Source organism: Sciurus carolinensis, chromosome 4 (assembly GCF_902686445.1).
Source record: "Sciurus carolinensis chromosome 4, mSciCar1.2, whole genome shotgun sequence".
NCBI classification, from domain to species: Eukaryota; Metazoa; Chordata; class Mammalia; order Rodentia; family Sciuridae; genus Sciurus; species Sciurus carolinensis.
This window is the reverse complement of record NC_062216.1, coordinates 67,831,183-67,850,410: the sequence shown is the minus strand read 5'-3', so window position 1 is coordinate 67,850,410 and position 19,228 is coordinate 67,831,183. Positions and strand designations below refer to the sequence as shown.

Below are 19,228 nucleotides of genomic sequence, written 5' to 3'. Positions count from 1 at the left end.
ACTGGGACAGTCCCTGTCAGTCAAACTCCTTATCAACCAATTAGGGGAGTATCAAATAACATGATAGACATGGTCTTGCCTTAGGAAAATCACTTTCTAAACCGTAGGACAAACCCTACCAAGGCAAGGAGAAAGCTCAAACATCTGCCAAAGAAATATGTGGATGATGTTACAGTAGAGCAAGCTGTACAGGAAATCATCTCCCTGGGAACCCCAAGTGGCTACCTGTTATGGTTTAGATATTACATGTCCCACAAAAGCTCATGTGTGAGACAATGCAAGAAATGATTGGGCTACAAAATGATTGGGCTATGAAAGCCTTAACCCAATCAGTGAATTAATTCCTTGATGGGATTAACTGAGTGGGAACTAAAGGTAAATGAAGGGTGTGGCTAGAGGAGGTGGACACTGGGGGTGTGACTTTGGGATATATATTTTGTATCTGGCAAGTGCATTCTCTCTCTCTCTCTGCTTTCTGATCATCATGTGAATCACTTCCCTCTGCTGCACTCTTCCTCCATGATGTTCTGCCTCACCCTGAGCCCCAAGGAATTCATTCCAGTCTTCTATGGACTGAGACTTCTGATACCATGAGCCCTCAAATAAACTTTTCTTCCTCTAAATTTGTTCTTATCATGTCTCTGGTCACAGCAATGAAAAAGCTGACTAAAACACAACCTCTGCAAAGATGCAAAGTGCAAAGTCAGAAAAGCATGACTCCCTGAGCAAAGACTCTATGGCTCCTAGGAAATTTACATTTCCAAAGGCAGATCCTCAGGGGTGTTGACTTGGAATGGAAGAAAATTGTATCCAAAAGGGTTCTCAGAGATCAGATAAATGAATCCCTCATTTGAACAGATGAAAAAGGGAAAGGGCAGAGGAAAAACCATGACTATGTGCCAAGCTGGTACCGTGTTGTCTAATCCTCACAAAAATTCCTAGGAGCAGATAGCATAAGCACCTTCCAGATCACTTGCCCAAAGTCACACAGCTGAAACATTGGAGGAGGAACTCAGGAGTGGTGAACCAGCATCCAAGCTCCTTCCAGCTGCTGGAAACCACCTCCTGCTGGGAGAATGCCCTCATCCCAGGTGACAAAGGGAAGGAGTGGCACATCTTGGTATCTTGACTGAATCCAGGGTGCTTCCTACTTCACATATACTTCTCCTGACAGGGTTCTGAGGGCACCTAAAGCAATATTTCATTAAAAGTCCCCAAGGCATAAATTTACTGTGATCTCTCTTTACAAAAAAATCTCAGATATGAATCATATCAACCCCCTCTCAGTACATTTCCAGGTATTCTCCAAATTCCTCTGTTGCATCAGAGTTGTTTGTCTTAACCACAGGTAGACAAATACAAGGCTCAGGTCTGGTCAGATTTCACAGTCAGCTTTTGGTTCATTCTTTTAAAGAATGAGGGTTGGTTCAGTAATACACCTGTGTGTTTGTTTCCTTTCAGATGTATAAAGGTAATGCTCAGCCAGTTGGCATGGGTGTGAGGAACCAAGAACTCTTATATTCTGCTGTTCAGAATCGGGATTCTTAAACACCTTTTGGCAAAATACAGCAAAAAGCATGATTTTCACCTATAAATCCCACAACTAGAATTCATCCTCAAGAATAATATTTCCAAAAAGGTGTATGTAGAATGAAGCTATTTATTATGCATATGCTACAAGGGTATATGTAGAAGAATAAAGTCATTCTTCACAATGCTATTGAATAACAGGGAACGCAACCTCAATGCATTTAAAATAGGGATTTAATGATGGTGTCTTCATAATACTCAGTATTACTGAGGAGATCCATATTTAATATTACAGGAGTATATTTGTGGTATATCATTAAAGAAAAAGTATGTGAAGTAACAGTATTTTTTAAAAATATACACTTCTATATTTCTATATCTGCATTGTAAACACAGGAAGAACATACACATGAAAGACATAGTGTCCCTGACATCTGAGATTATAAATGATTTATTTCTTTTTTCTCTTTTGCTTTTAAAAATCTTCCTTTTAATTTTTCTATAATGATTATATGTGATTTGTGTAATTTATGATTTCAAAATTATTCTTTAAATTAAAGCAAAAGCTATTACTCATATCCAGGGGAGAAACAATGGAAGAAAGCATTTTTTCATAAAATGATTTATAACTCATAGTCAGATGATCAGGTGAGTCCATAAAACCTGTTAAAGAGTTCAGAGTGATCAGTGTACTAGCTCTGTGGAAGGGAAGAGACAGGCAGAGGGTGGTCCCTGTCAAGTCTTTGGGCCTAGGAGGAGCCCTCACCGCCCCTATTTCACTTCCGGACGACCCCCCAAGGCCTCATACTCTCACGCCTTCCTGACCCTGGCCCCCCCCATATAGGTGCACCACATCAAAGCTACCTATTTCAAGCTCCCCTTCCCGGCCCAAACCCTATGCCCTCAGGCCTCACCCAGTGTCTGAGGACAACAGAAAGGCATCTGCCAGGAGAACAGCTCAGAGCAACCATCTGTGGTCACTGAGGAGACTGGCAGAAGAGTGACCATGCTCCTGCTGTACCAACTCCCATGGGATGGAGTGGGGCATGTCTGGCACACAGGCCATTTTGGGCTCCAAGGTACCCTGAGCATCACAGTCAGGACCCACTGACAGACATCCCTTTTCCCCCTCGGCATCTATTTCAGACTGTTCCTATCCTGCAAGGTATTCGTGATGGGGCCTCTTCTTGCTTTTGGCTTCATGGTAATGCTGTTATGTCCACACAGATACCCACTTCACTCATTTACAGACCCTGAAATCCAAATTCAGAAGGGGGTTGCTGCCAACTTAACTAGTCCCTTGAGAATCTATCTTAGAGTCTACAGTAGAAAAGACAAAAAAAAAAGGAGTTGTGCTTTTCCTGCTTTCCATCTGGCCAAGCAACCCCTGGACATAAAGTCAGTCAAGGCATGCTTGAATCAAGTCCAGCCTTGCTATAGAGAAGAGAATGTATGTTGGTGGTAGTGAAGGGAGGTCTGGGATGGTGAGAGGACCAGGCTGTGCAGAGGGGACTTCGGTACTGACAGCCTGCAACTTAGCCCTGAAACAGCCATTCTAGGTGCTAAAGTGGAGAAGTGGCATGATTAAGGAGATTTAGCTTGTGGCCTCATATGGGACATACTACAGAGAGTTAAGACCAGAAGCAGAGATCAAACCAGGGATCAAAGGACAAGTGAACTCATTGAAGAAAATTTCAGGACCTGGAATCAAAAGAACTGCAATTGGCCTTCCTCACCTGCTGTGGGTCCTGGAGAATGTGGTTTAGCTCCTCTAGGTAGCCTGTGGTTTCTGGGTGACACAGCCATGATAACCTGTCCTCAGATCTCAAATGTCTGCTGCCATGAGCCATGAGACTGGGCGCATTAAAAGTGCTTTGTTAAACTGTAGAGTGCTATGCAAATGTTAGCTATTATTATTGAATGGGTGAGACAGTATTTTGTCAGCAGCTTAGTTCCACACGGTTGAACACTGTGCTCCAAACATTTCACCAAATACCAAACAGGACTTTGTTATTTAGGGAAGAGATTCAGGAGCTTTCATGGAACACTGGAAAATCTAAACAGCAACCAAAAACGCAACTATCATAGCTTTCTGTGATAAGCATCTTCACTCTGGTGGGGTTGGGGAGTTAACAATCACTGGGACCCTCAGGCCCACACACCAGGAGGACTTGACTCCAAAAGAAGTCTAGGTCTAAAGGGAACAGCAAAGGAAAAGGAGAGTGCTCACATGGCCAAAACAAAAATCCTGACTTTGTGTGTTGTTTCTTGTGGTATACTCTGAATGCTCATCTATCTCCACAGGAGAAGAGACCCACGGAGACTACTGTGAAGAAGTACTGGTTCATTGCAATCTTGAGACCTTAACCTTGGAAGGGATCTTGTAGCAAGATTGTCTATCTGTCTTCCTCCTGCCAGTCTATAGGTTTCTTGGGAGTGGGTAGTATTCCCCTAGTATCTAGCAAAGGCCCTCATGCATAATTAGCCTTCTATACATATATTGGATGTTTTTATGGATGGATGAATGAATGATGGCTGGCTGGCTGGATGGATGGACAGGTGGATGGGTAGGATGGGCAGGTGGGTGGACAGATAGATAGGTAGTTAGATGGTGAATGAATAGAACATTTCTGATCCAATCTCTCATCAAGAAAATACCAACTTTTGCTTCCTCACTTTCAGAGGAAGTAACCTTTCCTTCCAGTTTCTTACACCAAAAGAAGCAAAATCTCCTCCTTGTATCCCTCACCTTTTACAACACATGTTCTCCATTGACTTCTCTGATCCATCATTTCTGCCCTTGAGGAGGTTGTTATGTTAATTCTTAAGGCTGACCCACCCAGAACCCTCTCTTGCAGAATGCCTTGGATGGCTCTTAAAAAGGAGGAACTGGCTAATGAGTTGGCCCTATTCCCATTTCAGCAGCACCAGCTCCTCCCTGGGTATGAGATGAAGACTTTCAGGGAAGAGAGGAAAAAACATTTCCATAGATTTCTATATAAAGATTTGTTTTCATTTACTTTTTCACTGAGCACAAAAGCTCCCCTTTAAGCCCTCCTCTCCTGGTGAACAGACTAGACTATTCCTGCCCATCAGGGTCACATATCTCTGGGCAGCAACTCACTGGGGGTTGAAAAATCTCAGATTCACAGTACCACAAAGCTGCTAAAAATAGGAATCATGTACCTGGGCCCCAAAACAGAACAGAGACAAACAAGGCTATTTAATAGAACCACTGCCCTATCTATCACACAAAAATCAAATAGGGGCTGTCCTTGTCCTCATTCATTTTGTCTTCAACTTATTAAAAACATCCCTAATCCTTTGGAAATTGGCGAGGTAGATGAACAGATGCAACACACAGAAAGACAGAGTCCAGAATAATCATGCCTAACACATTCTGGTTGTTTTTATTAGAAAATCCTATAGCTTAAAATTAGCATAAGGGTATTTTCACAGCAGTGGTAGAGAAATGAAACATCTCCATCCTTGCTTTGGTACTGGTTTCTCCCTTGAGAATCAATGTGGATTAGAATAGTTTGGGAAATTGTCACTGAGAAACAAAGAGAATGCTTAAGGGATTTTTGTGTTTTTGTTTTGTTTTTGTTTTCTTGGAGTGGTTTTGTATTTCCTTTTAAAGCTTTCGAGGTCTTCTTATGTTAAAGTTTGAAAAACCTTTTCCGGTACTTACAAACTATTTCTATTTGAGCAGCCTTAAGGATAAGTTTTGATTTTTTTTTCAACCTTACTTTTTTTGGGGAAAAACAGCTCCATGACTGCCAAGTATTCTTTTTGGTAAGAACTGTGAGAACTTACTTCATTCTGAATCTCCACTATAGAATTTACCATGAGATTCTACTTGTCATGCCTCATGACCCCAAAAGGAGCTTAAACAAGGTGGAGCAGATATTTTCAGGTGAGACACTGGGGCTCTAGGAGTAAATGCTCAGAGACAGTAGGTCCCAAGCAGACCCTCACCCAGGATTTCTGACTCCTTGCCCTGCCATACATGTGGAGAGGCCAGGAGGAAATGTATCTGAAAAAAGAGACTGGGGCTGACATGCTTTCCAGGGACAGGAGGCAGACCAAGGCGTAGATCCCCATTTCATCTCATGAACTGCTAAACTACTAGTCACAAAAAAATACCTGTCTTCTATACCTAAACTTCGTTCCACATTTCAGATGATATTTAGCTAATCTGCTCAACATAGAGTATATGACCTGAAGAAAAATACGTCTGGGGCTGGGGTTGTGGCTCAGTGGTAGAGGGGCAGGGGGATTACAAGTTTGAGATCAACCTCAGCCACTTAGCAAGACCCTCGATAACCTAGTAAGGTCCTGTCGAAAAATAAAAATGAAAAGGTAGCTCAGTGTCAGAGCACACCTGGGTTCAATCTCCAGAACCACCACCCCTTCCAAAACAAGAAAAAATAAAGATTGAAGGTCTCTAATCACAGTGTACTTTCAGTAGAATTGGGGGGAAGAGAATACTTGGGATGAACCCAGGGTTCTTGACCACTGAGCTACATTTCCAACTCTTTCTCATTTTGAGAGAGGGTCCTGCAACATTGCTGAGGGTCTCCCTGAGTTGCTGCAGCTGGCCTTGAACTTTAATCTTCCTATCTCTGTCTCCTGAATTACTGAGCTTACAGGTGTGCACCACTGTGCCTGGCTGACACTAGGAATTTTAAACAAGATTCAAAATGCCCTTCCTTCTAGAAATTTTTATGATTTCTATTAAACAACTCAGGTAAAAGAGAAAATATAACATGAAATTCTAAAAGTAATATTTAAAATAACGAGTTAATAGAGGAAAACTGATGGTGCTAAGCATTTTTTTTTAAGAAGCCAACACCACTTCCATTGGAACTTTTATAAAATTAGAGCTTTATAGTTACACGTAGCAAGTTGGGTTCATCTGGACAAACTCATATCTACATGGAAATCAATAGTGCTAAATATTTTTATCAAGAAACAAATGAAAGAATAAATGAAGTGCAACTCAAAGACATTAAAAATCATGAAACCAAACTAAAATAAATCACAAGGAAAGAATTAATAATGATAAAGGCAGAAATTAATGAGACAGAGCAAGGACTGGCAAACTTTTCCTAAATGACTAGTGTAAATATTTTAAGTTGTGGACCGTATGTTCTATGCAGCAACCACTCAACTCTTCTGCACCACCAAGGCAGCCAAGGACAATTTATAAATGAACAGATGCAGTTGTGGGTCAATAAAACTTTATTTACAAAAACAAGCAACTAGCCTGTCAGCCAGAGTTTACTAACGTATTAGGTAGAAGACAAACACAAACAAAAAAAAACTATAGCCCTGACTATCAAATAGAGATGTTTTTGAAAAAACATTAGTACCTTGACAGAAAATATAAATACTAAAATGCAGAAAAGGAAACGGCATAGGTAAAGTAATTAAACATTTAAACCACAGAGTTTTAAAAAATTATGAGACTACTTTTAAAATTTCTTTGCAATTAAAATAATGTCCTAGGCAAATACATATTTCCCAAAGTGGCTACTATTCAATTTAGAAATCTGAAGCACACGAAATTCCACAAATTAATCAACAAAGTTATTTAGGAATTACCCTGTGAAAAAGCAACTGGCCCAATTGGTTTGATAGGAGAATACTACCAAGCCTTCAAAGATCAGGTGTTCCCAATATTCCACAAATAATACCAAAGGATTGAAAATAAAGAACTTTTTATAATACAGAAAAACTAAAAAACAATATCATTCATGAATACCAATGGTGAAACATTAACAAACAAAATCTAACACCTGAATCTATCCTGGGAATACAAAGTTAGTTCATTTTATCAAATCCATTAATGTCATACATCAAACTAAGAGATCTAAAATGAATAAAATCCAAATGATTATAGATGTTTAAAACATTTTGACAGAATTCAACACCTATTCCTTATTGAAATACTCAAGAAAATGAAACTGGAGGATACTTTCTTAACATAAGAAAAAATATATAACTTATTCTTAATACTAGTATCTCTCTTAATGGGACATCGATGAGACCATTTCCACTAAGATCAGAAAGAACACAAGGATATCATTGTTTCTACTATTTTCATTGCTGCACTAGAGGCAAACTTTTGATACAACTTGATAAGTCAATACAACTTGATAAGTCAACTGAAGCAAGGGTTGGCAAACAATGCCTCATGGGCCAAATTGAACCTGCTGCCTGTTTCTGTAAATAAAGTTGACTGATTATTGCCTGTGGTTTAATATAGTCAGATTGTGATGGGCTGACAGATCTGGCTCCATGAGAATATTATAGGCCAGACTCTAAGGGAAATGACTAAACAGACTCCATTTTGCTCTGAGACTCCATGTTATGTAGGAAATAAGCTTCTCCCATGGGAACACCCTGCCTCTGTGCCCATCATCAGTTACTTAGGGTGACATGTTTAGCAATACAAAAATGAAAATTCCTATGTAAAGAAAAATTGCTCTCTTTTGATTCCTATTGCTCCTAAACAATGTACCATGTGAACAGTGATTGTGTGGATGTTAGTAACCATTCTTTAGTTTGTACCTAGGTAAGGATCATTTTGACCCACTTCCCCCTCTGTTGATGATCTCATGATGATAGTTTGTAATTTTGAATCACAGCAACAGACATTTATGATTGATATGATTTTTGATGTAAGAACCCCTACAACCCTATGGTTGGGGCTGTTCTCCCAATAGCCATTTTTGGGGGGCATTGTGTGAAACAGTCAGCTGGCCAGCTTAATAAAGACTTTCAAATTTGGACTTCTCAGTGGTGATGGGTCTATTCTTAAGTTGCGCCCCATAACACGGATCATATGGCCTGCAAAGATATGTTTCATATCTATCCAAATTTGCTACTTTCTGAACTTAGAGGCATAAAAGCTAATAAGTAAATGAAACTATCTCCAAGCCAGGCACGGTGGCACATGCCTATAATCCCAGAAACTTGGGAACCTGAGGCAGGAAGATGGCAAGTTTGAGGTCATCCCCAGCAACTTAGTGGTATCCTGTCTCAAAAGTAATAAATAAAAGAACTGGAGATGTAGCATGGGAGTAAAATGCCTCTGGGTTCAAAACAGTGCTTAGGAACAAAAAAACAACAACAAAAACAAAACCTATCTCCATTTTGCAGAAAGACAATGATAAAATCAATAATAATGCAATCAATGATAAAACTAATTCAAATATTTTAGAAGTTTAGTAAGGTGGATAATATAAAATTGACACACAGAAGTCAATAACATTCACATATACAAGCAATAATCAGTTAGTGGACAAAAGTGTTAATGAAAAACTAAATTCCCATTTACAATTTTAATAAGATGAAAATTGAATACTTAGTATTAAACATAACAAACTTGTAAAATTTATATGCCAGAAACTTTAAGACACTGAAACATAAAATAGCCTTGAACAAGTGGAATTCTTAGATCACTCAACATTATTAACATGTCAATTCTCCCTATATTAATTTATATCTTTGGGCTGGGGCTGTGGCTCAGTGCTGGAGTGCTCATCTCGCTTGTGTGGGGCACTGGGTTCAGTCCTTAACACCACATAAAAATAAACAAATAAATATTGTGTCCATCCACAACTAAAAACATATATATTAAAAAATTTATAAGTTTAATGTAATCCCAATAAAAATGCATGCTTTTATGGAGTTAGAAAATTTGATATTAAAGTTCATACATAAAAAAGCATATAAAAATATCCAAGGAAACTCTAAAAAAGAGAAACTATAGGGAGGTACTAGTTCCAATAGATGCTAAAACACACTACAAAGCCTTTAAAACTGTCATATTTGTAATTTCATTACATGGTTATTCGATTAATATCTGCTTTCTCATTAATCTGTAAACTTTGTGAAGGTAGGAACACCATGACTATCTTAGATATTATAATTTCTCCAAGCCACATCACGATGCCTGTGATGGTGGATGATGTAGTTAACACATAATAGGTAGGCAATATATTGGGGTACCAGTCCCACTGTTCTCTTGGAGTTCTCACTTGTATTGGGAACAGAAATGATATAGATAAAAAATAAGCAAAATGATGTGAAAAAGTCTTTTGATTAATGGTAAATATTAGGAAAAATGTAAAGAGTTGGTAATCATGGAAATCTGCCCTGGAAGGTTGTATTTGAGACCAGAGGGACAAGGTTAGTCATTTATGTGAAGATATTGTAAGGTGACAGAATACTCCGTGGGAAGTAAACTGTACATACAAAGGCCCAAGGGTGGAAACAAGTTTGAGAGGTTCAGGTAAGAGACAACCAATATAGATCTACTGTAAAAGGGGTCAGCAGGGGGAGGAGGTTTAATTATGTAGAACTTTAGTAGGCCATGCAATTAGGTCTTCATTCTAATTGTAGATAGAAGCCATTTTAGGGATTAGAGTATATGGTAGGCAGAATGACCTTCTAGAGATGTCCATGTCCTAATCTCTAGAATTTATGAATATGTTAAATTACATGGCAAAGGGGGAATTAAGGTAGCAGATAGAATTTAGACTGCTAATCACATCACTTTGAAATAGGGAATATTAACCTGGATATCAAGGTAGGTCTACTATAATCCTTAAATGTAGATAACAGAGAAAAATTGAGGTCAGAGTGATTCAGTGTGAAAAGGACTGAAATCACCACTGCTGGAAATGAACGAAGAAGACATGATCCAAAGAATACAGGTGATCTCTAGAAGTCTGAAAAGGGTGTAAAGTAGGCAATGAACATACAAAAGAATTAGGAGTTCCAAAATAAAGCAGTTACAACACCTAAGGGTTTAAATGAGATTTTTATACCATTATGTGAATGGACTAGCCATTATGTTTTTATTTTTAGACTTCATTCTTTTAATTTCATTAATAATTTAAATGGTAGGTTTTCATCTTTTCAACCTGGCTGACTGAGACTTTATTTGTTATATGTCATTAATATTTATTCAAATGTCTGGTTTCTTATATAAAAGCCACACAATTCAAAGCACAGCTTACAAAAAAATTCCCTCAGGATGAGAAGGGCATAATTACCTTTGGACTTGGTATTACCCTAAGCTAATTGTTATATTTCCAATAAATCAACTTCTCTAGTTGCCTCAATTTTCTCATTTGTGTTAGATTCTATATATTCAAGGTCTAAAATTCCTTATTATAGAGCAACTGAAGATTGTACTTACAGCAAATTTATCTACTTTGATGTTTACTATCATAAATTCTTTATAATACTGATTAGTTTGCTATTTATTTTATCTGAGTTCATATCTAAGAAACTCCAAATGAAATACTATCCTGTTAAAAATTGTTAAATTTTGGCTTGATTTACTTGATTCTCATCTAAGCAATTTTCCTTTAAGTAGGAACAAGAGAAAAAATATCCATGCATTCAGAATCTTGTGTGTCTGTAAAAAATATAACTGAATAAAATTTTCAGGGTTTATAAAACAAAGAAATTGTCAACAGAATGCCTGGCAATAGACCTACCAGAAAAAAAAAAATTACAGCCTATAATATGTGAGATTGGCTCAAAACAAACTGTCCCTGCCAACAGAAAATCTGACAATTATTCTGTTGTCTAATTTGACTTAGCCTAAATTGACCTTATTTATTCATCTCAGTCTTTTAATTCTTGTTAACTTGGCCTGAGAGGAAAACATATGGCACATGTGTAGGAAGTTCACTTCTGCATCTTACTGAAATAAATGTAGAGTAGACTGAGCATTTACATGTGTTGAGCTCTTAAGCTAGATTTAATGTGTATTAGGTAGAACTGGTTAAGCTCAGATTAGGCCCACCAGGTGTTTTCAGTTTCCTGCCTATAAACTAGAAATTCCCTAGAGACACATTTTTTTTTCTAAGTCTTAGTCTATTACTAAAATCCACAAATTTTAAATATTTCCAAAGAAGATAGTTTTAAGCTCTTTTAGAACATGAAAATGAAAATGTTATCAGCAACTTGGTAACTGAAGATATTTACAGGTTTCCACTGAATTTAAGGTTATGTTTAAGAAAGCTAGTGGAGATAATTTGAGATAGATAATACAAGTGGAAGAACAAAAAGTCTATTTCCATTGTCTCCATCCTAACATAGTCTACTTTTTAAAATTTTTTTCTAACCTACTGATGCTTATTGTGAAAGAAAAATTACATTTTATTATGGCTTTATGTGTCAAACATTGTGAGGAAATAAGTTCTTTATATATTCATAGCTCTTTTATGGAATTATAGTTCTCTAGTACTAGAACTAGTAAAACATAAACCTTACAAAATTCAGAATCCCAAAGTGTATGTATTTTAAAGAATAGTGTCTGAGCAAGGAGTATGATTTTCTTAACTAAGTCAAATTAAAAAACATAAAAGTATAATTTCATATATAAAGATTTATTCATATTGTATCTTCTGAAACCATTAAATCTTTATTAATGGACTTTATGTTGCATTACTGTTTGCTTGGTATCTGTCCTGTTCAAAGCTCAGATCATTCACACTTTATAAATTGTGATCAAAGATAAAATTTCAGGTATAGGAAGTTCTTATTAACCAAATACTTACTATGAGAACCTGAAGTTATGAGTTTATATGGAGCAACCAAAATCTTCATAACATGAAATATTTTTAAGAATTAGTTAACTATTGTAAACTCAATCCTATTTAAATACCACTCTCCAGAGAATAACTAGCATTTATTTCCATCTATGAAGTGCTAGTTCATCAGTATTTCCACTGATGATCAGCTAGCTAAATATTCAACACATTAATACAAACATTTCAAAACTGAACATCATACCAAATTTTTTTAATGAAATTGATAAAAAGATGTTGGAAAAATGTTCAGATGTCTGAAAACCACTGATAAATGAAAATATGATGTTTATACCAATTAATTGAAAAAGAAATTCCATGAGGATAATGAAATAAAATGAACTGCAAATGAGTACATCAAAGTATTAGTAGAAGTCCTCAAGAAAAATGAGGAAGATCTTGTATAATTATTTTTTTAAAAGTGACCATGAATACTGTGAAATTAAATAAGAAGGTAAAGATACCACATCATGCTACTAAACAATTTGGTCAGGAAAATAAGGACTACTCCCTACTCCCTACTCCCCAAATCAAGTAGATTTACTCTTTGTTCCTTGTAAGAATTTACACTGAGAAGAAATTTTATGTAGAAAATAAGTGTGTTTACTTATTTATTTTTGCAGATGCTGGGAATTGAAACCTGGGTCTCATATATGCTAAGCAAGCACTCTACCACTGAGCTATATTCCCAAACTCATATTTTATTAGTATAAGATAAAATAAGCTTTTCCATTTTTATCTTTTATTTTTTAATCAACTTAAGTTTTTTTCTTTTTCTTCCTGAAAGTAATTATCCTCAGATATGGACCTCCCATAAGTTCTTTAAGATGTCATCAATGTGCATTTTCAAAATCATGATATATATTCCATTGTGAACCAGGCAGAAATATCTATTTACATTTACTGTTCTTCACCATTTCCTTGGTCTAACTTTAATCTCTCTGACATATTCTTTCAAACTAGATTTGCACAATTTTCTGTGTTAAGAAAGAAAGTAAAACGTTAGGAAGTGAAGACTTTCAGGAGCTGGGAATATAGTGGTGGTAGAGCTTAGCATGCATGAGGCCCTGGGTTTGACCCCCAGTACTCTGAAAAGAAAAACTGAACAACTATGCTAATTTTGTACAAAGTGAATTTCAGAGCAAAGTAAATTAACTAACAAAGCACACTGACAATGATAAAAGAGATAATTTTACTGAGTAGGCATAACAATTCTAAACATGCATGTATCTGACAACACAGTGCATGAATCAAAAAAATTATGGAAGACACAATAGAAATATGCAAATCCAGTTTGAAACTGTATCACACTCCTCTAAGAATTTCTAGGAATATTGTGCATGCTAGTGCTAGTGCACTCTCTCTTTCTATAACTTCTGGGTGATCTAATCCAATTGTAAGGCATTAATTCTTAATTGTATTCACCTGACATTTTTTTTTGGTTGGGAGGGGTACCAGGGATTGAACTCAGGGGCACTCAATCATTAAGCTACATCCCCAACCTTATTTTGTATTTTATTTAGAGACAGGGTCCAACTGAGTTGGTTAGCCCCTAGCTTTTGTTGAATCTGGTTTTAAACTCTCCATCCTTCTGGCTCAGCCTTATAAACTGCTGGGATTACAGGCATGTACCACTGCACCCAGCTCTACCTCCAATTTTCTCTCCACCCGAATCATATTATAACTGCATCCAGCATTTTCTGACTTTCATGTGATGGAAAATAACCCTACCCCAAAATCTCGCTGTTCTCTCTTGACTTAGGATCTGTATTTGGCTCTTCTTCCCTTTTTAAACAGCAGCAATACAACACAACATGATCCTCACATACTTGTGCAATTGAAGAATTTTTATGTTCTTTTTAGACACCTCTAAAACCTAGGGTAGAGGATATCCTTTCTGTTGTAAGATAAATTGCTCTTTGTATTTATTTATTTTGATTCATTGTACGCAAATGGGTTACAACTGTTGTTTCTCTGGTTGTACATGAAGTAAAGTCGCACCACTTGTGTAATCATACATGTACATAGGGTAATGTTTGTCCCATTCTGTTATTTTTCCTTCACCCCACCCCCTCCCACCCTCTTTTTCCTCTATACAATCCATCCTTCCTCTATTCTTGCCTCCCTCCCATCCCCCATTATGTGTCATCATCCACTTATCAGAGAGATCATTCCACCTTTGGTTTTTTGGGATTGGCTTATCTCACTTAGCATGATATTTTCCAACTGCATCCATTTACCTGCAATTGCCATAATTTTATTATTCTTTATGGCCAAGTAATATTCCATTGTGTATATATACCACAGTTTCTTTATTCATTAATCAATTGAAGGGCATCTAGGTTGGTTCCACAATCTGGCTATTGTGAATTGAGCAGCTATGAACATTGATGTGGCTGCATCACTGTAGTATGCTGATTTCAGTTCCTTTGGGTATAGTCCAAGGAGTGGGATAGCTGGGTCAAATGGTGGTTCCATTCCAAGTTTTCTAAGGAATCTTCACACTGCTTTCCAGAGTGGCTGCACTAATTTGCAACCCCACCAGCAATGTATGAGTGTACCTTTTTCCCCACATCCTCGCCAACACCTGTTGTTGCTTGTATTCTTGATAATAGCCATTCTAATTGGGGTGAGATAGAATCTTAGGGTAGTTTTGATTTTCATTTCTCTTATTATTAGAGATTTTGAACATTTTTTTCACATATCTGTTGAGTGCTTATAGATCTTCTGTGAATTGTCTGCTTGTTTCCTTAGCCCATTTAATGAATGGGTTATTTGTATTCTTGGTGTAAAGTTTTTTAAGTTCTTTATAGATTCTGGAGATTAACGCTTTACCTGAAGTTTGTGTGGCAAAGATTTTCTCCCACTCTGTAGGCTCTCTCTTCACATTTTTGATAGTTTCCTTTGCTGAGAAAAAGTTTTTCTGTTTGAATCTATCCCAGCTAAATGGTTCTTCAAGGAAGAGAAAATAGAGTGAATCAGAGATGATTTCCACTTCAGATCCAGTGTCTACTCATTCCATGAAAAATGAATAAGCTTCTGTGAAATGAAAACCAAAAATCATTAATTTTTTTAACCTAAAGAAATTTCCACATAGCAAATTGTTCCACTAAACAACAGAATATATGTCCTTTGGAAGTGCACATGAACATTCATCATGAGAGACCATATCCTGGGTCACAAATTTAACATCTTTCATGGAATTAAACTAAGAATCAGGGGAATAAAAACAAAAATCTCTGAACACATGTAGATTTAAAACCACACTTATAAATAATACAGTGGTCAAAGAGGGAGTCTGAAGGAGATCAGAAAATATTATAAACAACAACAAAAATCGCAACTTATCAAAATTCATAGGATGCACCTTAATGCTTAGTGGAAATTTTTTATTAAATGCACACGTTAGAAAAAAGAGCTGTGTCTCAATCAATAATCTAAGCTTCTCATGAAAACTAGAATAAGAAATGCAAAATAAACTTATAGCAAACAGAAGGAAATAATAGGAACATACATAATTGAATTTGAAACCAGAAAAATAACATCATTGAAAGTAAAAGCTTATTTGAAAAATCAGTGAATATTATAAAACTAGTGAGACTGACAAAGAGAAAGAAGACAGGTTATTGATATCAGCAATGAAAGGGGATGTCATAATAGACCTCACAAATGTTAAATAGATGAATAATGTGAAGTACTCTGTATATAAATTTTATAAAGTTAGGATGAAATAATTCTTTGAAAAACCACAAACTTCAAAACTTGCCAAAAATTAAATAGATAACTTAAATACTTGTGTGACTATTAAATGAATTAAACTTATGGAGGTTTTTTTGTTTCTGTTTTTTGTTTTTTAATGGGGCTGGAGATGTAGCTCATGGTAGAGCACTTGCCTAGCATGGAAGAGGCCTGGATTCAATCCCCAGCACCATAAAAATAAAACGAAAAACAGTTCAGAAAAAAATATCTTTGGGTCCAGATGATTTCACTGGTTAATGCTTCCAAATATTTAGAGGAAACAATACCATCAATCTCTTTCAAGAAATATAAGGCAAGGACATGTACCCTACCCTATTTTCTGAAACTACCATCACCCAAACAATAAAATACAAAAATAGAAAATTAGACTGCTATCTCTCAAAAATATAGGAGCAAAAATACTACACAAAAGATTAGGAAATCTAATTCAGTAATAAATGTTGAACATTCCTAATCCACATATTTGAATTTCAAATACTCCAAAACACAACACTTTTTGAGTGTCAACATGATGCCACAAGTGTAAGATTCCACACCTGACCTCATTTTGGCAAGTCATGGTCAAAATGCAGGCACACTGAAGATATTTTATAAAATTACCTTTGTTCTATGTGTATGAGGTATATATGAAACATAAATGAATTCGGTTTAGCCTTGTGTTCATTCCCAAGATATCTCATTATGTATATGCAATTATTTAAAAAACTCCAAACACTTCTAATATTTTGGATAAGGAATATTCAATCTGTGTATAAAAACAATAATATACCACAATCAGTTGGGGTTTATCTTAGGAATGCAAGGCTCATTAATTATTCAAAAAAATCAAAGCAATGCACTGTATTTTTAATCTAAAAAAGAAAATTCAACTGATGAGATTACCTGGTACATAAAGACCATGACAAAATTTAGTACCCAGACATCGTTTAAAAAAGAAACTCAGAAAACTAGAAATACAAGGGAAATTATTGCAACCTTTATAGAGGATCTACAAGAAAGAAAAACAAAAACCCTATTGCTACAATCGTTCTTGATTTCTTGATAGAAAAAACTGAATGCTTTCCTCCTAAGATTGGAAACATTGTAAAAATGTCCTTTGTCCCCATACTTATTTTTTTCTATTACAGTCTGCATTTTGATTCATTGTACATAAATGGGGTATATCGTTTCATTTCTATGGTTGTGCATGATGTCGATTCATACCACTCGTGTAATCATACATGTATGCAGGGTAATCATCTCTCTCTCATTCCCCATACTTATTGAACACCATAATGAAAGTCTTTGCCAATGCAGTAAGGCAAGAAAAAAAGAAGGAAAACATACATTTCAAAAAAGAAGAAAAGAAATGATACCAGTTTGCAGACAAAATGCTTTTCTCATAGAATATTCCAAGGAATCTACAAGAAAAAAAGAAAAACTCCTACTGTCAGTGAGTTTAGCAAAGTTATAAGTTCAGGACAGAATAATCAACTATTTCTATATAATAGTAATATGCAATTGAAAACCAAATAGTTCTTTTAAATTACACTAGTTCTAAAATAAATGAAAGCAATTAGGAAAGGAGCACTCTGAATCATTAGATTATGTTATTATTATGTTAATTTTAGGTTTTCTACATTAATAGCAGATTATTTTTTAAATTAGGAAAGTAAAGTTTATTTGATAAGAAACTTTTACCACTCACATTAATTTCTTAATACCCAGGAGTACATAGCATCACATTTTGTTTCCACGAGTATTTCTCTTTAAAACTACAAATATAAAATATATTTTCTGTACAATAAAGTTTAACCTTAGTGCTTTTCAAAATGTCTTACAAAATACTTAATGGTGGAATACTTGAAAGTGACTTTCCATGTTTTTAAAATAGTGGTATTAAAATTATTAGGTTGTTGAAAGTGTCCAGAGAAATATTTAATTACATTTTTAAACATAGAAATTTGAAATAGTTAATACTTTGCTCATATTAAGCTTTATAGTATTATATCCACAACTTTCATCTAACCTTGAAAGTTTCTTTCTTAATTACTTGACTCATACCCTACAGACAAGACATTGACAGAAGGAATGAACCTGAAAAAGGCATCTGTGCTGGACCTTTGATGACTCCTGCCTGTAATGCAGAAGGTAATATTATTCAAGGTACTTAGAACATTCAAACTATAAGCCCTCAAAAAGTTATAAGTCATAAGAGTTTTCTACAAATGAGTGAAAATAAGAAAACCCAGAGCATTTCAAAACTCAGTATACGACTGCTTTTTGTTGATGTGATATAAAATGCCAAGCCACCTGATTATAACTAAGTCTATTTTTTAATAAGTATACAAATTCATACAGATGGATTTGAGAATCTTGTTAAAATGTTGATTCCTCCTTAGTAGATCTGGAGTGGGATCCATGATTCTGCATTTCTAATAAGTTCTCAAATTGATACATACTCAGCTAATCTGGAGACTACACTTTGAGTGGGCAAGCTCTAAGGATCACTGATAAAAATGGCATGATTCTTGCTCTGTTTAGTGGAAAATAAAGAAATGTACATATAAGTACTATAATTCAAGACAGTGGTATCCTTCTCACTCTCCTCTAGAGATGAATATGGCATGGTATACTCTTTCTTTTCGAATCCCTTGAAGAAGAGGTTACTCTGATAAACTATTACCTTAATTCATGTTCTGTTGCTCTAAACAGAATTCCTGAGACTAGGTAACTAGCAAAGGAAAGATGTTTATTCAGTGCTGTGTCTGGAGGACAGAGTTTCAAGATCTAGCAGCTACATCTGGGGAGGGCCTCATGCTTCAAGGGGCAGTCTCACTTGATAAAACCTGCTTTCATGGTAACTAATCCAGTCCCAAGCAAAAACTACATGATTCCATCTTAACAACCTGATTACCTTTTAAAGGTCCCACCACCTCTCGACACTGTTATCCTGAGCACCAAATTTCATTATGAGTTTCAGAAGAGACAAACCACATTCATTTTGAAATGCAAAATGGGGAAGACAGATGGAGAAGGACAAAGGAAACAAGTGAAATTAAGATGTTTTGTGTGGACTTTTTCTTCTGGAGAGTTTAGGAGAGAAATATATGAAAGCAACTTCAGCATCTGAAGCAGATAGCAGAGAAAATGAATTTTAAGAAGTATCATATAGGGACTGGGGTTGTGGCTCAGTGGTAGAGTGCTCACCTAGCACGTGTGAGGCACTGGGTTCAATCCTCAGCACCTCTTAAAAAATAATAATAAAGTTATTGTGTCCATGTACAACTAAAAAATATTTTAAAAAAGAAGTATCATATAGTACCAGGCATAGAATGACTAAT

At 36.0% G+C, this 19,228-nt stretch overlaps 1 protein-coding gene across 1 annotated transcript in view; it reads left to right on the top strand.

Moving 5' to 3' along the window:
• LOC124983001 (uncharacterized) overlaps positions 1-18,032 on the top strand; it is a 53,703-nt gene extending 35,671 nt beyond the window's left edge. The window contains exon 5 of the mRNA XM_047549845.1: positions 17,956-18,032. Coding sequence (XP_047405801.1) covers positions 17,956-17,967 — 12 coding nt within the window. The 3' untranslated portion in view covers positions 17,968-18,032. The remainder of the gene's footprint in view (positions 1-17,955) is intronic.
• Positions 18,033-19,228: the final 1,196 nt, after the last annotated feature.